Source organism: Phragmites australis, chromosome 14 (genome assembly GCF_958298935.1).
Source record: "Phragmites australis chromosome 14, lpPhrAust1.1, whole genome shotgun sequence".
Taxonomy (NCBI): Eukaryota; Viridiplantae; Streptophyta; class Magnoliopsida; order Poales; family Poaceae; genus Phragmites; species Phragmites australis.
This window is the reverse complement of record NC_084934.1, coordinates 29,946,622-29,969,534: the sequence shown is the minus strand read 5'-3', so window position 1 is coordinate 29,969,534 and position 22,913 is coordinate 29,946,622. Positions and strand designations below refer to the sequence as shown.

General features: G+C 43.7%; 2 protein-coding genes across 4 annotated transcripts; both read left to right on the top strand.

Moving 5' to 3' along the window:
* The first annotated feature begins 2,521 nt into the window (after nucleotides 1-2,521).
* LOC133891679 (B3 domain-containing protein Os07g0679700-like) lies at nucleotides 2,522-10,113 on the top strand. 3 transcript variants are annotated; one of them, XM_062332413.1, is made up of 12 exons: nucleotides 2,522-3,516; nucleotides 4,401-4,482; nucleotides 4,574-4,675; nucleotides 4,739-5,487; nucleotides 5,650-5,746; nucleotides 6,269-6,443; nucleotides 6,705-6,781; nucleotides 6,901-7,314; nucleotides 7,449-7,498; nucleotides 7,982-8,095; nucleotides 8,662-8,729; nucleotides 9,029-10,113. In XM_062332413.1, exons 1-12 carry the CDS (start codon nucleotides 3,371-3,373, stop codon nucleotides 9,811-9,813), a joined length of 2,859 nt encoding a protein of 952 aa, XP_062188397.1. In that variant the 5' UTR covers nucleotides 2,522-3,370; the 3' UTR covers nucleotides 9,814-10,113. The 3 variants fall into 3 exon arrangements, with proteins under 3 accessions (XP_062188397.1, XP_062188398.1, XP_062188399.1); XM_062332414.1 differs by having other exon boundaries at nucleotides 2,527-3,516; nucleotides 4,739-5,472; XM_062332415.1 differs by lacking the exon at nucleotides 2,522-3,516 and having other exon boundaries at nucleotides 4,404-4,499.
* A 5,242-nt stretch (nucleotides 10,114-15,355) lies between these two features.
* Nucleotides 15,356-22,132, top strand: LOC133891655 (transcription factor RF2b-like). The gene is made up of 4 exons (XM_062332390.1): nucleotides 15,356-16,059; nucleotides 19,843-19,975; nucleotides 20,771-20,855; nucleotides 21,427-22,132. The coding sequence occupies exons 1-4, from the start codon at nucleotides 15,569-15,571 to the stop codon at nucleotides 21,810-21,812; spliced, it is 1,095 nt and encodes a 364-aa protein (XP_062188374.1). The 5' UTR covers nucleotides 15,356-15,568; the 3' UTR covers nucleotides 21,813-22,132.
* The last annotated feature ends 781 nt before the right edge of the window (nucleotides 22,133-22,913 follow it).

Genomic DNA, 22,913 nt, shown 5'->3' with positions numbered 1-22,913 from the left:
TCGCGCACCGAAAGGCGGATTCCCAGACACTGTCATCGCCAATCCAGATCCCGACGTAGATTTCCCAACAACCCACTGAGGATTATTTCATATTATGAGGATTGTTGTGTATGTCGGTGTACAAGATTTTATCAATTACATTATGGTGCTAACTACTTTGTGGATGATTGATAAAACCGATTATATAAATATTTATTTTAAAAAAATAACTGGTTATTAACTATATTTATGGAAGAGGACACGAGATTTTATAGGCCTATATCCTATTTTATCTTGATTAATCTTATGAAAAGATAGTTATAATAAGAATATGTCTAGATCTAATTATACAGATCTTAGCGAGTTCTCACGTGTTCTAAATACTAAAATTATTGTCAGATGAATCTAATCATAGCTTAAATCTACTATTAATCTTAATAGATTATCTTTGCTTCTATCCAATTAGACCTGCCTCGTATTACTTGATTGGCTACTGACTTATCTTAGGCCTTTTGACTCTATCTCTTTTCCCCCTCCTCCTGGGCATAGCCCCTCCTTTTTATATAGTTAGTTATGGTATTTGATGGTAACCTTTTCAAATTGTGCTATTTTTAATATCTAGAGAATGTCGTAATCTAGGAAGGTTTGCGTGTGGAATATGCTAAACTGCTTGTAATATCAACACATGGTTTATTTACTTTATGGTGGTAATACAACCTATCGTATTGGAGTAATGGCACATGTGTAGTAGATATTCATCTCTAAGACATACCTTATTTCTAGTAAATTCTTTAATTATTAATTATCTCTTTGCTTTCAAGCCTACGTATGCAAGAGCGCACATCTTTTTTATTTTTTTATAGCTCAGTTACTTCTTTAGGAAGAGCTCTTGTACCATGTGATTAGGAAAATTCCTATATTTGCATCTCAACACGGTGAACTTCATGTAATATGCACACACATCTTATATATTTACCTTATGATGATTATTAAATCTACTGTATAGGAATATCCAAACATGTTTTGTATTTAACATTCTTGACTTTTTATGGCCTCTAAGACGTGACTTTGATCAATAAATACCCATAAAATTATACTTGTATGAAAGTGTTTACAAAGACAAATAGCTGATCTTGATAGTGTTTAACATATTAATAGTTGGGAACCACATCTTGGTAGGATGATGGAGGCGTACGGTACACTCCATCCACCAAAGTTCAGATCTAAATACTCACGATTTACACAGGCAAATATTTTCAATGGTATTATTCGTGGACTCTATAATAAAAGTGTTATGTCTATGTATGCATGACATCACTTGTAATCGCAGTACGGATTCAGGACGTAAAACAAAAAAGAATGAGGGAGTAGGTGCTACTCACATCAACTTAAGTAGTTGGAGTAGCACGTCGAATCAACATCGATCTGATGGCTGAAACGCATGATGTGCTGTAGCAAATTTATACGCCGTTTGATCTGCAATTTTTTTTTTCGCGAATGGATGGCCGGAATTTGCTATTGTGTCGCCGTAGGATGCCCACCGCAGGCGACCTCCTTCCCCCGCAGTTGTCGTTACAACCGAAAGCAGAGAGCATCGCGGTGCCCTTTTTTTGGCCTTCCATGCGGACGGCGGCCGTGCCGGCGTGCCCGACCGAGCTCCAAAAGCAACGCAGCGCTGGCGTCGGCATGCCCTGCAACCGCCACGGCGCCCAATCGGCGGCCTCCGTCGTGCCCTCCCGCGTCTCTCACACGCACACGACCTACTGCAATGCAGGCAGGCTATAGCTAATAGCGAGGCCGAGTGAGCAGTACAATGAAATATATTCGTCCATTCCTCTGTCCCCTTCAACGCCGCTCATCATTCCTCCCCCCTCCACTCGTTCCACCAACGCCGGCCGCCTCGTGACCTCACTTCCACGCCGGCCCGGAGACCCGTACGCCCCGAGCTGTCATTGTCCGCGATGGATACGCATGTCGGGTGCACGTAACCTCTCCTCGTGGCCCGACGATGGCTCGTGGGTCCCGCGGCGCACCGTTCCGGCGGGACCCGGAAGCCGGTGGGTGTGGATAGGTCCGGCGAGTGACGGCAGCGCACGCAAACGCAGGTCAGGGCAGGGCAGGGCGGGCAGCTTCACGCCGAGACTTCCGGGGGCACGACGTAAGCAAACCGCGACGTGAAGGCGGGAAAGGAAGAGCGAGGGCCCCGCCGCCGGTTGCGGTGTCCACGTCGCCGGAGCCACACCCACCCGGAGGTGGCCTCACCGCCCTCTCGCTCGCGACACGAGGCCGCAGCAGCTGACGACGAACTGCGCTGCACTTTTTGTTTGTTTGTTTGGCACTGGATCGATTTTCCATTCACCCAATAATTCCTCTGAATATAGGCAAAAAAAAAGCCTGGAGCGCAGCGCGGCCGGCTCGAGTCCCGCGGCTCGGGTTCCCACTTGAAGGCGACGTTACGATACGTGGGAGCAGAGCCCGGCGGCTTCGATGGCGCCGGCGCAGGGACCGTGCTGTTGGCTGCTGTGTATTGGCACGCCACATCTTGGTTTCTTACCGGATAACACACGCAAACTGAGAAAACTCTGCTCAGCAATGTTTGTATTTTGCGGAGCGGGATCTACCCGCAGAATTTGAAGCCGTACTAGACTGATTGGCGCCTCCATTGTATCCACAGATTTCTTTTTTGTTTCCCCATCAATCAGGCAGGCCATGACGATGCTACAGGCACGGCAGACAGCAAAGTACCACGCCTGCGGCACAGGCACCTGCAGTCCAGGCCGGCCGGCCGGCCGGCAAAGTCGTGGAGGGGAGCAACACAGCACAAGACTAGCTCATGCATGCTCATCTCTCAACAGCCAGCGCAGCAGGAAGAAATACAAAAGGCCGCAGAGCAGAGCAGAGCATGTCGTGCGTGCGTGCATCCCAAAAAAAGGCCCCGACACTTTGCTATCTGCCTGTGGTCTCTACTCTGCTTTCCTGCCATTTTTTTTTTCTTCATGGAAAAAGAATTCCTCCACCTCCTCCTCTTCTCTCCTCCGCGAGTGAGCAAGCACAGAGCACTGCTATATTTTAGTCGCTAACAACTAGAACAGCTCAGGAGGGGAGCTGGGGAGGGGGTTAGTTTGCTGCTACCACGGCTTCTCCCATCTCGTATTCCTTGCCTTCCCCGCGTCCGCATGCACCAATCGGCCGCAACCTGCAGCAGCGGTCGTTGCTCCCTCCACATCTGCCGGAAAACTACGCCTCCCCCACCGCCTGTGTGTGTGTGTGTGCGCGCGCGTGTGTGTGCGCGTGTATCCCTCTCTCCCCGTTTCTCTCTGGGGGTGATGAGGTGAGGTGAGGTGAGGTTTCATCAGAGGAGTGAGTGGGCTCGCCGCGGCGGCCGGCGGCCATGGCGGGTGTGGTTGGTGCGGCGGCGAAGGGGTGCATGAACGCGGCCTGCGGCGTGACGGCGGCCGCGCTGGGAGGGGGAGGGGAGTGGAGGAAGGGGTGGCCGCTGCGATCCGGCGGCTTCGCCCTGCTCTGCGACAAGTGCGGGTACGGCTCCTCTGTCCACTGTGCTTGTCCTTTGCGCCGTGCGTCGGGTTCATGACTTCGTGTGTTCCGAATGGAGTGGTTGGATGGATGAATTAGTTGATGCCGCCTTCTTCTTCTCTTTGCGTTTTGATGCTTTGCCATTTTGTCCCCTTTTTTTTAAAAAAGGAGAATTTTACCCCTTAAAAGTGCGGCGATTTGTGGATGATTCTTTGCAGTGAATCCACTAAAGATGCCCAAGTGGGCTGATTTGTGCGGAAACCGCGCCGAGGCGAGGTGGAGTGTGTAGAAATTTTAGAAATTTGCGTTGAATCTGTTGTGTCTCGAGTCTCGACTGCTGCTTGCGTGGGTATCAGTTAGATAGAGCAATTTGGTGGCAATAGATCGAGGAGAGTTCGCCCACGTTCAAGCTCATTTGAGATTTCGGTTAACGTCCAGTTACAAAGAGCTCTACAGCGTATCACCGAAAATCTGAAGTACAGTGACATGAGCAAATGTGCAGGTCACATCGGAAATTGCCTCAATGAGCTCTGACCGGATTGATGTCAGGGATGATTGGATCAAATCGCTGCACAGTAAAAGTGTGTGTTTGCCAAATCTCTATGTGCTATATGATTGAATCAAAATTGCTGCTTGGTAGTGAAAGTTTAGCTTTAATGATAAACTGGTTTTGAGCATCAGCCAGGGTGTTTCTCGAGTTTGGATTTGAGGATGGGGAGTGCATGTTTAGTTGAATAATAAGAATCCATCTCTTCCGGGAGTGGAGGTTACTTTAGCCCGGTGTTACCATTTTGCTTGATTAATTTTCTTCTCATGAAGGCTTTACTGTTTAGTTTCCTAGGTTGATCTGTTTCTGATTTTGATTATATGGTTTCTGGTGCACCTAGGTTGGCACATGAGCAGCTTGTATTTTGTGATATATTTCACCAAAAGGAATCAGGCTGGAGAGACTGCTCATTTTGTGGGAAGGTGAGGTGATGATACAGGTCGCGACTTGTATCCAATTTCTTGTGCTAAGCTGTATTGCAACAGTACTCTGATGAATTTTTTACTATTTCAGCGTCTCCATTGTGGATGTATTGCTTCGAAGAACTCTTATGATCTACTTGACAGCGGAGGAGTTCAATGTGTCACTTGCATGAAAAATTCAGCAGCTCAATCTGTAAGTTCCTTTGTCGTATGATCCACCTTTGTTTTCCAAATAATATGACTGTACTTTTTACAGGCTTCCAGTCAAATGGTTCCAAAGCTTTTTCCATGTCAAAATAATCTGCGAATTTTTGGTAAAAGCGACGAGTTATTATCAGGTAGAAAATTCGAGCAACCACCCTCCTTTATGGTGGATTCCAGAAATGATGATATTGCTATTATAAATAAGAGCAATCACCCGTTCATGGTGAAAACCATAGAGGCTGGACAAAGCAGTAGCGCTTTGAGGCAGAAAGAGATAGAGAATGGTTCTAGGCAGATTAAATGGGAACATCCAACCCTTAGTATTGGGGACATGGGAAGGATGCCTTTCTTAACCAGGACTCAAAGTGCATTAGAGTCTCCTCAATGTGCTCGAAGAGATGACAATAAAGATCCAACTACAAATAGCACACCAAATGAATCACTTTCTGAGGCATGTCTCAGCATGAGCTTGGGTATTGCTAATAATGGAAACAAGATGGAGGCTACTTCAACAGTAGAAAGACCTATGCTATCACCAACGAGAGCCATCACTGAAGGAAGAGAACTTGCCACTACGCTATCTCCCTTTCAGCATGCACAAAGGGCTCGGCATTTTCTGACCAGATCACCAAGGGTTGGTGAAGGTGCTGTTTTTGATCCAACAAAAGATGCTTTTCCACATCTTCGTGTTGCGAGACCACCTGCTGAGGGAAGGGGCCGCAATCAATTACTTCCTCGGTATTGGCCAAGAATAACGGACCAAGAGCTGCAACAAATATCTGGAGAGTATCCTTTGCAAATGTATCAACTTTCTGGTGACACTAATAATTAACATTAAGTACTTGTAAATACCATGCTCCATAATAGTTCAGTTAGGCTGGTAAACTTCTATAATATGCTGCATACATTCCGTTTATTGTGGATGATATTGTTTTGTCCTCCTTGACTAAATTTTTCATGAAGTTCGAACTCCACCATTGTTCCGTTGTTTGAGAAGGTTCTGAGTGCAAGTGATGCAGGCCGCATTGGGCGCCTTGTTCTTCCAAAAGCCTGTGCGGAGGTACTTTTCACAAATTTTAGTATGCTGACATTGTTTACCTACAAAATAATATTTTTTTATAAAGATGGAAGATCAGAAGCATACCATCGTCCTCTAATTGTCATTTCAGTTTTGAGTCTTGTGAAACCATGTTAGATCTTAGGGAAACAAAGGTACTATTCTCTAACCAATAAGGTATATATGCATCGTTCATTTATGATAGACTGTATAGAAAAGGAACCCTGGTCCTGTTACATTACATACATATTAACACAAACTGATCGATATAGCATCTTGTCCATATCGTTCAACCTATATGCATCCTAATGGTGAAACACCATTGTTTGTGGTACTTGCATTTGATGTTACTTGGGTTTCTATGTGGCCATGGATACTCTTGTGTGAATGATTAAGTCAAACCTTTTCAATGTTATGATTTTTTGCATGCAATCACAAAATCCTAGTGGGGAGAGCTGCTTGGGGCTATACTATGCTTTCTTTTCATTGTTCCTGTCATCTGAGTTCTTGAGGTGATTTATGTAGGCATATTTCCCTCCAATTTCTCAACCAGAAGGTCGTCCTTTGACAATTCAAGATGCAAGAGGCAAAGAATGGCAGTTTCAGTTTAGGTTCTGGCCAAATAATAACAGCAGAATGTATGTCTTGGAGGGTGTTACACCATGCATACAATCCTTGCAATTACAAGCTGGCGATACAGGTGATTAACAACTCATTTCCTTGGACATGATAGTAAGCATCACTACTATTTGCATCATGCACATCACTTCTTTCTTGATTGAGGTCTGGTTTTAGATGCTACATATATTTTTATATAGCTTCTTATCATTTCTCACATGGGTTTCCATGCTACAGCACATGTTAAAATGGTAGACAAAACTACATCATGTATACCTTGTTCTCTGATCGTGATTTTTTTGGGAAGGCTTTTGTAATTATTGATGGTTCTTGTTTTCTGCAGTGACTTTTAGTCGGATAGAACCTGGAGGAAAACTTATTATGGGCTTCCGGAAGGCCACAAATACTGTCAGTTTGCCAGTAAGTTAGATTTTCCTACCAATCTCGCTGCTAATCTGTTGTTATTGCAAGTGCTTGTTTTTTCCCTTTTATCTTCTTTCTCCAGTTTCACTTAATGTTTGTATATTACTTTTACACAGGACTCACAGATTTCAGCTATTGCAAATGGTTCCCTTCTCAGTGAGACACTCTTTTCTAGTACAAATGAGAACCTAGCAGTAGTAAGTGGTTACTCCGGATTTCTTCAGTCAATAAAGGGAGCCGCAGATCTCCATCCAAGCTCTCTATATGATCATCATATGAACTCAGCTGACGGGGATGTTAGTTGGCTTAAGACAGATAAATTTGGCGGCAGGCCAGATGAGGGATCTTTGCAGTTTTTACAAAAAAGAAGTCGCAATATTGGTTCCAAAAGCAGGAGACTCGTAATGGATGCTGAAGATGCCTTAGAACTAAAGCTTACTTGGGAGGAGGCCCAAGAGTTGTTGCGTCCTGCTCCCACTGCAAAACCAACTGTTGTGATGATTGAGGATTACGAATTTGAAGAATATGATGTAAGCTTGCTACTCATTTCTTTCTTTGTGTTCTGAACTATGGAGCATCCTCTCTGGCTGACACAAAAGGCAGATCTTCATTCTCAGCAAAAGACTTGAATTATCTCTACCTAATCTGTGTTACATACATGCAGGAACCCCCAGTCTTTGCAAAGAGATCAATTTTCGCCATCCGTGCAACAGGGTAAGATACATTAGACAAAGATATCATATGACTTACTCTAACTTACTTTTGGGTAATTCTGAAATAAGTGTCTTTATATTCCACAATGCCATGATGAGTCGCCATTTTCATAACATACTTTTAGAGACTTCTCCGATAACATAAACAATTGGAAATGCCTTGAGTGCTAAGATTCTGCCTCATCAACCTCAGTGAGTGAGATGCATGTAGTTCCAGCGTAGTTTTATCTTCTAGCTACTGAAGATATTGGGGTTTGACATATTAACCATGTCCATGTATACCTTCCGTGTAAAAGACATGACAGTTTCACCTTAAGAGGTGAGAATTAAAAGAACAACAATTGAAAAGTGGTGACTGGATTCAATCAACTTTAACTGTAAAAGAGTTGTCATACAATTTAAGGGTTTCTACTCTGAATGAACATGTTTATATACTTGGTGTTAGTGTGCTAGTTTTTGCAAATTTCTGATTATGCATCTGTAGGGAACATGATCAATGGATTCAATGTGATGATTGCTCAAAATGGCGCCGTTTGCCTCTTAGTGTTATTGTTGCCTCCAAATGGACTTGTGCCGATAATTCATGGGACCCAAAAAGGTAATGCTATTTTGATTTTGTGTTCTCTGTTGATATGTTGGATTCTCTGTGATCAAATCTATCTTTTGGATAATCTTGAAATTCTGAATGCTTGGTATGATTATCACTTTGGTGTGCAACAATGCATTGCATAAGAAAGAGTGCTTTTACTGGATTGACACTTTTAGGCTCGACTTCTTTCCCAAAATCTTCTTTTGATTTGCCTGATTTAATGTTCTTATATGATTCATATCCCTTTGGTTCGTAGCTGGTCTTGGCTGATCCACAGCCTTAGCTGATCAAGAATTTTTGCTACAATCCTTTGCTTTGTAATTGAACACTTTATCCTGGATTTTTTAGATTTATCCCTGTATTTTAAATGGTCTGATCATTTTCTCTCTTGTGTTGAATCTGTCAATAAAGTCTGTATGTTGAAAAACTTACTAGTATTAGCATGTAATGCTGTCCCTAGCCAGACTGTTCTAGCCTCATTTTTGTTACTTTTATCATTAATATTTTCCCCATTTCCACAATACTTTGCTTTCAACTCGGTGACTTGAACTTTATCTATCGTATCATATTTGCAGCTGTTCCTGCTCCACGCCTGAAGAGTTGACCCCAAAAGAGTTGCAAAGTGTTCTGCAGCAGTATGAAGGTATGCTTCGCTATATATTCACTGACCCTGATAACAAAATTACAAGATGCCGAGGACATGCCATGTGAGGAAGGACATTGGGATAGCCTCTCTGACCTTTTTTAAGGAACTTTGTGCATAATATATAATTTCTACCATTGTTGTAAATTGATAATAGTGGGGAAGCGAGACACGTATATTCTAGTGATCTTTTGCACAAGTGAACTTTATCAGCAGTTTGTAGAGAGGTCATACTGTATCTTTTGCTAGTTACAAAATCATAATGGAACTGAATATCAACAAGTTAACTGTTACTGTAGAAATGAGGAGGCGAAAGTGCAGCTACGGTCTGAAGCTGACTGTCCCAGAAATGGTCGCATCCGGCATTGATGCCTTGGCCACAGCCGCGGTATTTGGTGAGGTCGGAAACCAGGGCACCACTTCAGTCGCCGCAACCACGAAGCACCCCCGGCACCGGCCTGGCTGCACATGCATTGTGTGCATCCAGCCACCCAGCGGCAAAGGCCCGAAGCACAACCCTGCGTGCACCTGCAACGTCTGCATGACGGTCAGGCGCCGCTTCAAGACACTGATGATGAGGAAGAAGCAACGGCAGTCCGAGCGAGAGGAAGCCGAGACGAGCAAGATCGCGTGGATGAACAGAGACGAGCCCGAGGGGAGCAACCTATCAAGATCGCCACAGACACTGGACACCACTCGAGAGAGTGACGTGACCATGTTCGACAAGGTGGCCGACGTGAACAAGGGGCATATTGACCTCAACTTCCACCCGTCCGTCCGTGACGATCAGGAGCAGCACGGCACGCAGCCCCGGCCGATGAGCATGATGGGCCTCCTCGAAGTCGCGAGCCGCCCCCTGGATAACTACGTCAAGCAGAACGGCATCACGAGCCTGGCGGGAGAGCAAGGGGCCAGCTCCAGCACGGCCACGGTCCCGCCGGCTCCGGTGGAGAGCGAGGAGCGGACGTCCAAGGAGGGCCGTGTCGTGTCGGTGGAGCGGGAGCGAGAACCGGATGGCATGGCCGTCGACGAGGCCGGCGAGAACCAGCAGGACAAGGCTGCCGACGATGCTGCTGCTTCTTGACCACCGTGCGCGTGCATGGGCGTACGTGTGTGTGTGTGTGTGTGTTGACGTGCCTCTTATCGGCTCCCCATTGTTTTTTCAGGAACAGCTGGTGAGTTTTGATGTGAAAATTTACAATAGGTTTCATCGTGTTGCTTCTTTCTGTAACTAGTACGTGTACTTACAAGGCTGTGCAGCCCAGATTAGCAGATTGTATGTTGCAAGTCTGTAACCTCGATATGGAAAAGGCAGTTGCCTGTGTGGCTGGCTGGTGTTGTATGTAACGCTTTAACAGTGGCTTCAGCAACTCACAGATTCATTCGTGTTGGAGAGTCGGAAGCTGAGGTAGTAGGTGACGGTTTAAATCTTAAGACATTTCCATGGTAAGGATAGTACGTGCGGTGGCCTGTACAAATCTTCCACAGAAATTAAGACCACCTCTCCGAATAGCAATATCATAGCTGACAAATTCTACCGGCCCACATGTACACTTTCGGCCCAATCCATTGTAAAGGCCAAGTGATTTTTTATTTTATATTTTTAAATAAAAAACTGCAAATATATGCTCATGTTTTTAAATTTTGCAATTATATACTCATGTCGTCTGTTGGAAGGACGATAGGTCTACATGGTCTGCCACTGTGGACAAGCCTTGGTACCTGTCGCCATGTCGCCCAATGAAAGCGTAACAGGTAAATGTCGCTCTTCCAACGGATGACAGGTAGTTGAATTTATTTATTTTTTAAATAAAACTAGGAATGATTATGAAATAGTAATTTTTGAATTCTTTTTAAATTGTTGTGAATCCATTCTAGATATATTTTTAAAAGTGGATTAATCGGGCGAGTAGAGTAGAAACTATCAATTTGATTCGCAAAGGTAAACATATACGATTAATACAAAGTTCATGGTATATGGTTGTAAATATTACAATGACAGGGATAGAACATGGATTCTACTGCATGGAGGGATGTTTTCCCCTTCTCTCATGTGCTGCTCTGCCTCTTTTTACTGGCAACATAGGAGACCTTAACGCCTATCAAGTAGTTTCTCACGTTTTTGAAGTTCGGCCTCCTTCCTCCTTAAAATATCCTCCTAGGGGTGGTATTCCTCCTCCTACCTTTGAAGCTCCTCAGCCTGTTGTTTGCGTGGATCCATCCCCCATCATACGACAGCCTCCCCATGTCGATCCATTGCTTGAAGCCACAATGCTATGGTTGATAAACCCGGAGTCAGCAGTGTAGTTCAGAATATGGAATTGACCGGCTCAAAAGAGTGGGAATGAGGAACACGCCATGAAATCAGAGTCAATCTCAGGACACATGAAGAGCCTCCTACCAGAGGTCTTCACATCGAAAGACGACAACATTTGAGCTTTGTTACCACAGGAGCACAACAGACGCTAATGCCAATGTGGCACTCCGAGGGGGTGGTTCTCCAGGAATCCATGGCACCTTGTAAGATGTAACATCATAATTTTTTACATTAGTAAATAATTTTAACAATTATGGTTTGCAAAATAAGAATTAAATGAGACAAAAACTTACAATAAGTTAATAATAAATTTACATCATCATTTCCACATTATTTATTACAACATGACAACAATATGTCACACAGCTCCATAATGTGTGGATGAAGTAGATAAACGATGAGGTCGTGGACGTCTCCCATTAGAAGCCGAGCAAGAAGGACCTGCTTCATCATCGTTACCACCTGACGGACCTTTGGTGCACCTCTTAAAAGTGTGTCTAGTTTCATTACACTTGCTATACAATTTCACACGACGCCTAACTTCGGATTCGTCCATGTCATTACGAATGTGTGTGGTCTTACAACATTCCTTAATTTGCTTCGTGGTGTCGAGATCGGAGACACACATTTTGTTAGGTCCAACAAACCCACTATCCCGATTCCCGAACCTATATAGCTCCTGGTTCCACTTTTCAAAGAGAGCTTCCTTCATAAAGTACTTGGAGACCTACACTACGTTAGAATAGTTTATTAGTGAAGGGTGATAGCCCTCATTAGTGACAGATAAAATTCTCATCATTCTGAATGTGTCACTAATGTGGACACATTAGTGATGCGTCCGCACTCGTCACTAATGACATATATCAACGACATATTTGGATCCAGACTCGTTACCAATGGCTATACATCAGTGACAGGTCATGTCATATTAGTGACGGATCTGCACCCATCACTAATGAAATATATCAGCGACGGGTCTGCAGCTATCACTAATGACATATATCAGTGATGGGTCTGGATCCAAACCCGTCACTAATGGATATACATCAGTGACGAGTCGGGTCCAGACTTGTCACTGATGACTATACATCAGTAACGGGTCGGGTCTAAACCCATCACTAATAAACACTTGAAAACCAAAAAAGAGAGGAAATGGCCCATTTTTTTCCCTTCTGCACTTAATAAGCAAAGATATGAACACCAATCATGTACTAATTTGAACATCTATAATTTATTTTCCATCTAATCCTGTACATATTATTTACATATGTATATGATCATGAACATCTATAATTATCTCTCATATGTATATGATCACTCATCAATAATTCTAAACTGCAATGCAATGACTAGTTACAACACCTGGTTTGAACAAATATGAGAGATCACCATCTCTTAATCTGTTTAAACAGATAACTGATGAGAAATACTACTTAATTACTTTGCTCGTGTTATCAAGCGGACCATTCAAGCTCTGAGAAGCTTTTGTATCTTCAAGCCGTGCATGCTGCAAAATGCAACAATATTAATGAACAACCGAGCACCAAAAAAGGCAATGGAAGAGTTTCATCGGAAGAACTTACCTGAATAAAACCATAACCTTTGCACAGCCCCGCCAGTGGAATCAGACTGTTCTAGATTGCTGACTGACATCAGAATTAAGATTGCAGTTAGACACTTGTAAGTTTGCAAGGGTGTAATATTTTTAAACAAGTGGTTCCACTTGATATCACACAAATTAAGTCCCAAATCGTTAAGTTTCTAGTAGTAAAGTTCATTTCACTTAAAAAAAATTACCTAACTATCTGTCTTCATAGAGGAAAGATACGAAACAAATGACAATAACTGTACCAATAAATTTAGCTAACTAGCAAACGATCTAATGAAACAAGGAAACATTTTATAACAAGAAAGTAGCATGTGATTAGTATGCTCTCACCTTCCCAGCCCTTGATAAGAATGCATAAACATCTTGTTCGTCTGCCTTCAAGGATAGCTGCTGTGATGTTTAGAAATGTTATCTTACTGTATAAAATAACAAAAGTAGAACATGTTACTTAAAATCAACCTAGAAGGCGAAGACATTTCTCTGGTCCCTTTCTGGGCCAACTTATGGTTCTATATCGTCATCTTTCTTATGTATGGGACAACTCTAGTGTATCATATCTGCGCATTCCCATATTAAGGTTCAATATTCAAGTTTAACAATCCTAGATGATAATAACAGCAAGCTACAATGATCTTTAGGGCTATAGATGAACTTGGGACAATGACACACACTATATCGTGTAATGGTAACACTTTGGTCCTCAAAAGCTTAACTACAAAATGACAAATATTAAAGATAAAATTTCAGCATGACAAAGAGATTGTTAGACAAGTAAAATACCCAAGTTGAAAAGAATCATAAGTCCAATGAAACAATTTATGATCAGAGAATTAAAGATACGCATGTTAAAACTCGTGAAAGATATACAAAGAGATGAAGTTTCCAAACCGAAGAGGAGCACGCGGTGGTGCGGTGGTTGACCACAGAGGAGCACGCGTCAGCATAGCGACGAGGAGAGGCCGGGGTGGCAGCCGGGCGGGGAAACCCTAACCGTGGCCGGGCATGGAAACCCTTTTATCTGTGTGCGGGTGCACCCCTCTTTCATACCGGCTCAAAGGCCGCAGTGGTCCAGGCCCAAGTTTTCATCCGTCGACGCGTTAGGACATTAATGACGCATAATGAGCACCCGTCACTAATGCCGTGTCACCTTTGTTGGTTTCTTACGCAGTGATACCACCGATGGCTCAAGTCAGTCTTAGCACAAGCAGCAATAATGTGGGAGCACAGCTTGTGCAGTGGCCTTGTCTTGTAGCATCTACAATTGTATCTTTCACTAGTACGCACACACTCATGAATAACTCTTTCATGATTACCCCCTCCAACTTTTGTCCTTACACAGAATTTTAAATCGATGCTGCATAGACCCCATGGGCTTCACCTGGTCCATCTGTGCCTTCTTCGTCGTATCAACCATGTATTAAGTCAACTTGTACCCATATATCAACTGACTTTCATTCATTACCATTGACACTATTGCAAACTGTCCATGAAGCATTTGCAGGTCTCGAGTAGAATGAATCCCACAATTTCGACTCTCACACCACACATGACCTAGTTGTAGACCTCAGCTAAGTTTGTCATATAATTCCATACCTTGCCTCGTTGGTGTCATACAACAGAGCCCACTTCTCATTCGGCTAATTCTCAATCCACTCGGAGAACGTCTTAACAGATAACCTGATCATCCTCCTTAATTGTAGAGGATCCAATGGGAGGCTACCTAGAGCAACGGTGATGTCCTCATATCCCCTCACTGGGCTCTGTGGATGCTCTTTTGTTTGCTTCATGGTTAGCTTATCTAGTCTTTTTTCATAGGGTGTCACGCTACCGTTGTTGATTCTAACTACACAACCTTTTAAAAAAGGTTCATCAAGTTTTTATTCTTGAACTGTCTAAAGAAGTTAGCATCCAAATACCTCATGCACCACCGACTCTTTTAATCTTGCCAAATGGGTCCGACTTGGCGTTCAACTGAATAATTCTGCAGGTTGAGGATTGCCTTCAAAATCTCTGCATACTAGTCATGTATAAGGTAAATATTTGGTCGATCCCCCACAACAAAAATCCTGATACGCTCTAGGAACCAATACTAGATGTCTGAGTTCTCACTCTCGATAAAGGCGAAGACCACTAATAATACTTGCTTGTTTCTATCAACTATAATTGCAGTGAGTATATGATTTTTGCACTTACTTGTAAGGAATGCCTTGTCGATGCAAATGATAGGGTGACAATGTTGAAAATTTCAAATACATACTCTGAAGGCAAAGCATGTGCACTGCAGGACCAACCTACCATGTTCCTTCACCGACGGGTAGTGCGCGATATCAGTGTAAGTTCCAGGGTTCCTATGAACAATGGTGCGAAACAACCGTGAGAGATTATCAAACATACTTTATACGTCTCGAACCTCTCCTTCACCATAGATGGATTCCGATAGAACTTCACCGCTTTCCTCTCCTTCTCCCCTCTCCTCTCATTCTCAATCAGTTTGGTGGAGGAAAAAATGAGCAATATGCTCAGTGGGAGGGCGATACACTCCTTAAATAAGAAAAAACTGTCATCAGTTGACACCTCCTGTCCAAAGAACGACCTCGTGAGTATAGAATTGCAAAAATTTGAAAACAACACATATATTTGTAATTTTTGGATTAAGAAAATATAAAAATAAAAGCCTCAAGGTCAAGCCACCGCCCCCGTGGGCGATCACATGGTCTCCCATCAGTGATCGATCAGTCACCCTCCCCACAGGGCCCACCTGGTTCCTTTCCAGATCCCGCACTGCACTCTCTCTCAACGGAAAGCAACCCAACCATAGCCGAGCTGAAGCTCTGAACCGAACACGCCACACGCAAGCACACACCGCTGACTACTCTAGTGCAGTAGCCGCGTACACTCCCTGACCCAAGAGCAATGGCGATGCCGCCGAAGCCCGGCGACCCGCCCCAGTGCTCGCCGGCGCGGAGCCCCAACCTCAACCTCCCCTGCCCGCTCCCTCCCATCCCAGGCGGGGCGCAGCAGCCTGGAGGCCCGGGAGCGCCCCCGCCGCGCGCAAGCCACCACCGCCGCGCCAGATCTGAGGTCGCCTTCCGCTTCCCGGACGACCTGGGCCGCGGGGGCGGGGGCAGCTTCGACGAGATCGTCTCCGAGGACGACCTCTTCTCCACCTTCATGGACATGGACAAGATCGCCGGCGCCGACCGCGACCGCGCCGCCGAGACTTCCTCGCCGCCGCGCCCTGCCAAGCATCGCCACAGCGCATCCTTTGACGGCTTCGCTATGGGGCCCGGGAAGCAGCAGGACGGCGGCGGAGGGGTGTTCGGCGAGGTGTTGGAGGCCAAGAAGGCCATGTCTTCCGAGCAGCTCGCCGAGCTCGCCGCCATCGACCCGAAGCGCGCCAAAAGGTGACACATTTTCTTCCATTTCCACCATCCTCGCATTCTGAGACTACTACCTAGCACTCGAGTTGGTGGTTGGTTGGTAGGTAGGATTGCAGATGATACGGCTCTTACTTTTTGTGATCTACTGATGGGAATGGGGTTTAAGGTCTTCTGAGAATTGGTGTGTAGAAAATGAAAGCTTTGCCATCTGTGAGTCATGCCAAATCTTTGAGACTAGTGGTATAGAATCATCATGAGTATTTTTTTTTCTCGAACATGAAGGAGAGCTGCACGCCTTTGTATTATAGATAGAAGAAAAAAACCGGTCCCATTACAAAGCCCCCAAAAAAACAGAACAAACGAACACGAAAAAAACAGCAAAACAAAAACAAAAACTAAAACCGAAAACAAGACACAGCTACATAAACACCAACCGGCCAAGAATAAAAACCAGAGTCTAGACAAGCCAAAGAGCCTCCAGCCCCCTCGCCCCCACCGAGATCCATAGGCGAGCCTCCACGGATAGTTCTTGTAGAACGACCTCCACTCTTGGGGCAGCGCCGTTGAAAACGCGCAATCATTCCGAAGCTTCCATAACCATCAAGCTGTAAGGATGATCAAGGTGTTGAGTCCTTTCTGCTTGTCCTTGCTTGCCCTCCGTTGTGCTCGGCGCCACCAATCAGCAAAATTATCATTGGCATTAGATGGTGCGAGCTGCTGCAATCCAACTCGGCTGAGAAGTCTGTACCACAATTCTCGAGCAAAATAAAAGAACAAAAGATGTGCTGAACCATCTCATCCTCTTGGTCGCAGAGGGGACAGTTCTCCAGATGAGGCATACCACGGCGAGCCAAGCGATCCACGGTCCAGCAACGATTGATGATCGCGAACCAGATAAAGAACTTGCAGCGGCGCGGCGCCCGAATTTCCATAGCCTTTTCCATGGTTCGAAGCGCGTACTACCAATGAAAAAGGATAGATAGGCCGACCGTGTGCTGAAATGAACTGAGGGATCCTGCAGCCATGTGTGAAGATCGACCTCTCCAGGATGCAGCACAAAATGCTAGAGAACATCCCATAGCTGCAGGTACTGAGACAGCCACTGTAGATAAGCCTCCTCTTATATCACGTACCCAGCTGCGATCATCCAAAGCATGAGAGACCGTCCGCTGAGATTGAATCCGTCTCGGTACGAAAGCAACAAGAGCCGGAGCCAAGTCTTGGATAGAGTTACCATGAATCCAACGATCGGTCCAAAACAAAGTGGTGGTGCCGTCACCAACCATTGTTGTGATAGAGATCTCAAAGAGGGCCTTGGCATTGGCATTCACCGGAAGGTCAGGCCCGCCCATGGTCGTTTTGGCTCAGACTTCTTTAACCAAAGCCATCTCATCCATAGAGCCCAGCCCAATGTTTGCAAGTCATGAATGCCGAGACCGCCCAACACCAAAGGGTGACACACTCGCTGCCATGCAACCAGATAATTGCCCCCATTAGCTTCTTTTCTTCCCTTCCTGATAAAACCACGACACATCTTGTCTATTGCCTTTATCGTCCATTTAGGAATGCCCAAGGCGATCAGATGGTAAATGGGGATGGCAGTTAAAACCTCACTGACCAAGGTTGCGCGTCCCGCCTTCGTCATAAGATCAGCTTTCCAGGCCGGAATGCTATCCGCAATTCTGTTCAGCAGTGGGAGGAGGTCGGCCTTAGTTAGCTTCTTAACCGAAAGGGGAAGTCCAAGGTATCGGCAGGGGAGGGGAGTGACCGAGCAAGGCACAGATGCTGCAACTTCTTCAATGTCATGGTCTTGGCATTGGATGGGGATCACTGAACTCTTCTACACATTAGTCCGCAGCCCTGATGCCTCACCAAATTTGTCAAGAATACTCATCATAACATCAAGTTCAGCTGCTGTCGGTCTGAGAAACAGCACGACATCATCGGCATACATCGACACCCGATGGCTAAGGGGACGGGACGCCAGAGGCTGCAAGAAGCCTTCATCACTAGCCTTGACAATCACAGCATTTAGAACATCCATAGCGATGATGAATAACATAGAAGAGAGTGGATCCCCTTGCTGTAATCCTCGGCGATGTTCAATTACTTCTCCGGGCACTCCATTGACTAGCACTCAAGTACTTGTGCAAGGATTGCAGACTTGCAGCAGGCTGACCAACTGAACTGGATATTGCTAGTTCTCACCTTCCTAGCTGAAGTAGGTTTCTTTCGAAGTGAAAACACTTGTAAAAGTTTTTTGTTTGGTAAGTTGTTGTCTTGGTCCATAAAAGGTGCTTTGTGTTGGACTGTCGGTTAGTTCTTAAATTAGTGAAGGGCGTGAGATGAAAGAGGCGGGAAAGGGTATCAATTTGATTCTATGGCATTTTATCTCCACTGAGCACACTTTTACTTCATTCTCTAATGTTCTCCAAGATGTTTAATAAAGATATCATGCACACTTTTTTAATTAAATCTTCTTATTCAAAATTACCTTTTTAAAGCTTACCATATCTCCTTTTGTTTGGTTTATGTTAAGTTGCACTGGGGATTAGTCAGTTTTCTTTTCGCAAAATTTTGTACCACGACAAAGTTATACAATACCTATATTTATGATGTAGGATTCTCCCCGTGGCAATTGGTTCAATTGTTCTTCACATTTTCACTCATTCACTTTGATAACATTTCTCAATAATATCCTTCTGTACGGTAATCTTTGATATAATAATGATACTTTGGGTAAATAAGAATGATAACAGGACCAGTTATTCGCTCAAATGTCAATTTGCTTCGTATGGTAAGTTGCTATTTTAGTCATAAAAGCTGCCTCATGCCGTTTGGTTGTTGGATAAGCTTTTAAATAAGCAAAGAGTGCAGGAAGAAAGAGGCGGGAAATGACAAACATTTGTGGCATATTGCTTAGGCATTCACTGTTTATGGTATTTTCTCCCTGTTGGCAAGGCCTTTTTTTTACGTCATGTCCTAATACCCTAATTATAGGCCTTAGTAAGTTATGCACTTCAAAATTATAGGCCTAAACCTTTTCCTGTTCCACTTGAACACTTAAAATACACAACATATTAGTATTTTCCCCAAGAATTTGTACTACAAGAAAGCTATGTAATACCAAGATTTATGATTTAGGGTTTTGTTAGTGCTAGATGTACAATTTTCTCAATTGCAACCACATGTTGACTTTGATAATATTCTCTACACTTATCTAATATCAGGTGGTCTTCAGTGTAATAGTGTTAACATGCTATGCTAAACAACAATTATATCACAGTGTAGTCATTCCCGGTATGACGTTTTACTAAATGGCAACTACTTCTGCATAATAACTAAGGTTGCCGCAGCTGCATACAACTGATGTAAAAAAACTTCAATTGAGAGTCTGCTGTTTTTCCTTTTCAGTATGTGCCTCTTGGATCTTGTTGAAGCTGTTATGTTTTTATTTGGAAATTAGTAATTTTTTGCTTGCTTCTGTAGAATGATAATCTTTTCCTAAGTCTACAGTTGCTTTCATTTTTTTCATTTCAGAAACTTGTATACCTTAACCGTTTGTGATGACAGACAGAAGAATTTACAGAGAGAAGATCCTGTTAACTCTATTGTAGGCAAACTGTTGTCCATATTGTTTCATGATTTTTGTATTCATAATCATTATATTCGTAATTAGCTTTTGTGGGTCCAAATAAAGTGTTTGAACTTTTATCATGCTGCCAAAATCATTTTAACAAGTTCACTGCATTTGCTACCTGCATATTCATGAGTGTCTATTGACTTATCGAGATCGGTTTGGCGCAGAATTTTAGCAAACAGACAATCTGCAGCTCGGTCCAAGGAAAGAAAGGCTCGCTATATAACAGAATTAGAGCGGAAGGTTCAAACTCTTCAGACGGAGGCTACTACTCTATCAGCACAGCTGGCACTATTTCAGGTAACTTCTATCCATCTGTTTGTCTCATGGATTGTGGTACGGTGTTTAGTTCTTATATTTTCAGTGCGGAAACACACTATGCATAGTAACCCTCCATTTTGATCTTACTGAGCAGCCAGTTGCACCCCCATACTTATAACCTGTATCAGCCAAACTGGAAGTGCTTTGCAAATCACCAGTCAGCATAATATTTTCTTTTCACTGATGCACATGCCATGAGAACTATAACACATGTTAGGATAAGTTATGCTTCCATGTTGACTAATGCACATGGAGTGATAAGGCCAACACATTTCTTGGGATTAGACTATATGGTTATATGAACCATTTGGAAGTTGAATTGTGAAACTCTGCATGTGGCAATAAAAAATATATTCCCTGGTTCTCCGTTGATCAGGACTGTCAGGTTGTAACACTGGGCATTTTTTATTATGTAAAAAGAATCATCCATTCTACCCCATCCCCACCTCTCCACTACCCTCCTAATGCCCCCCCCCCCCCCCCCCCCGCAAGCAGGTTGGATGTTTTTTGGGCTGGTTTTGGCTGCTACACTATCCCATTGATCCTCTGTGCGCACGCGCAATGTACTGCTGTACTACTTATTAGTTGGTTAATCTTACGCAAACAACCTGGAAATAATTGAAAAAAAACCCGGTAGGTAAAGTCCAGTAGAATTTTACTGGACAGTACTGTTTTGAATCCCTGACCAGGACTGCTAGTTTTTAAGTTATGCTTATGCATTGTGTTAAATTGTTTGATATACTTTAAGCCACGCCACTATGTTTTACTGGGCAGAGGGACACAACTGGACTTTCTGCAGAAAATGCAGAGCTCAAGATAAGGTTGCAGGCCATGGAACAACAGGCTCAACTGCGTGATGGTGAGCATTTATTTGCATTTTTTCCAATAAGTTTGTGTGGGAAGGTGACTCAATGTGGTCTATCTCTGCATAGTGTTGAAAACTTTTATACAATGGATGGAAGTTCTTTGTTAACATTTGTAATTTTTCATTTTTTTACGTAAAGCAGATTGGTGTTGTCATACTGTGATAGGATAATTGGAGATCTCAAAGCTTTTTTAATGTGTTTTCCTTAACTTCTTCATTTGTTGGAGCTCCAACACCTGATTACCCTTGATCATTGATAAGCATGTTTCTGCATTTCTTTTCACTAACTGTAGGTTTATGTCCTCAAACATGATAGTATCCTCTTAATTGTTCACTTTTAAGTTTGAATTTATGCTCAAAGTAATGTCAGAATGGCCATTTGATACTGCCGTTTTTATGTAAAATAGACTTCTAGCAAAAGCTAAACCATGTCAGGTCATTTTCACACATCTCAAGCTGGTCGTGTTAACATGCCTGAACAATATGTAGACATCTGCAACCATTTCATGGGTTCTGAGATGGCTTTGTGTTATCTGCTAACAGAAATACCACTACTTTTTTGCAGCTCTGAATGACACACTGAAGCAGGAAGTGGAGAGGCTGAAGATTGCTACCGGTGAGATGACGAAGTCCAATGAAGCGTATAATATGGGAATGCAGCACGTCACGTACAGCCCTTCATTCTTCCAGCTCTCTGAGCAACACGCAGTCCAACACCATGGAAATATTCAGCTGCCACCTCATTTCCAACCACCTCCTCACAATGTTCCGAACCACCAGATGCTCTCCCATCCCAATGCCCTCTCTGATGTGATGCAGCAAGACTCTCTTGGGCGGCTCCAGGGGTTGGACATTGGCAAAGGGTCAGTGGCTGTGAAGTCAGAGGCAGAGGTGGTGGTGAAGTCGGAGGGCAGCTCCATATCTGCAGGTGAAAGCAATAGCACCTTCTAGTTACATCTGCCTGCCAACAAGTGTTCAGTTCGTTTAGATTTCTTTGTTCATAGTCTGACATCCTTGAACTGCTCCCCAATTCCTGTTAGGCTTATTTTTTTATTCAATTCTTTATATCCAGTTAACATTGTTTGGTTGTCGACCATTGTCATCGGGTGGTTGTTTCTGTAGAGACATATATATGTTTTGGGTTCAACTCTTGTGTGTTGTGGGTTGTTTCGAGTTAGGGGTTGAGCGGGCAGTGAGTGGTTCACCAGAGGTTTTTCTTTATCCGTTTTAGTTATGTCGTAGACTTAACAATCATGGATATTCCTTTTGAATTTTTGTACATTTTGTGTTATGCTAATTCTCAACGTTCTCTCTTTCGAGGAATCCAACAGTATCAAATCGTGAGAACATCGTGTGTTGTATAAGCAGCATCTGAAGAGAATGGCTGGAACACTTTTGTTTTGAAAATAATGTTTTACACACATTTTAGCGAGGGAGTGGTAACTGTGGAATGAAAATGCACAGCAAAAAGTTTAGAGTCAAGAGAGAGATCTTGAATTAATATGACACCGCAGAGGTGTTTTCTTGTTTGGGTTTGCAAGAAAAGCTGCTGGAGTTCAATGCTCCATTTCAACAGGACATCACCTATGTCATGTTTCAAATCCAACAACACTCTTCTGGACACTCTGGTGTAATAAAAGAAAAACACTATTCTCTCGCACTTTCATCTCTGTAAGCACACTCCGGTTTGCTAAACTTCAGTTGGCACTTGAGGCGTAGTTGCCAGCCATGTGACAGTCGGCGCGCACAAACCCTCTCTAAGTCTCTATTGAGGAGCCCAACAATATCGAATTGTCAGCTGTGTGTTGTTTCAGCAGTATATCTGAAGAGAAATGGCTTGCACAATTCTTTTTTTTTTTGGGAAACAGAAATGGCTAACACACTTTTGTATTGCAGAAAATGATTTACACACATTTTAGCTAGCGAATGCTAACCGTAGAAATGAAAATGTACGGCACAGTTTAGAATCGAGCAGATATCTTAAACTAATATGAAAACAGTCTTTTTTTTGTTTGCAAGAAAAACTCACTCTTACCTCCACGAGTCCACGCA

Excerpts from the sequence above, each read along its gene's own strand:
- LOC133891655 (XM_062332390.1), top strand. The coding sequence starts at position 15,569 with ATGGCGATGCCGCCGAAGCCCGGCGACCCGCCCCAGTGCTCGCCGGCG. Across the intron at positions 16,060-19,842 it reads GACCCGAAGCGCGCCAAAAG|AATTTTAGCAAACAGACAAT; the intron begins GTGACACATTTT and ends GGTTTGGCGCAG. Across the intron at positions 20,856-21,426 it reads ACAGGCTCAACTGCGTGATG|CTCTGAATGACACACTGAAG; the intron begins GTGAGCATTTAT and ends ACTTTTTTGCAG.
- LOC133891679 (XM_062332413.1), top strand. The coding sequence starts at position 3,371 with ATGGCGGGTGTGGTTGGTGCGGCGGCGAAGGGGTGCATGAACGCGGCC. Across the intron at positions 4,676-4,738 it reads AAAATTCAGCAGCTCAATCT|GCTTCCAGTCAAATGGTTCC; the intron begins GTAAGTTCCTTT and ends TACTTTTTACAG. Across the intron at positions 8,730-9,028 it reads TGTTCTGCAGCAGTATGAAG|AAATGAGGAGGCGAAAGTGC; the intron begins GTATGCTTCGCT and ends CTGTTACTGTAG.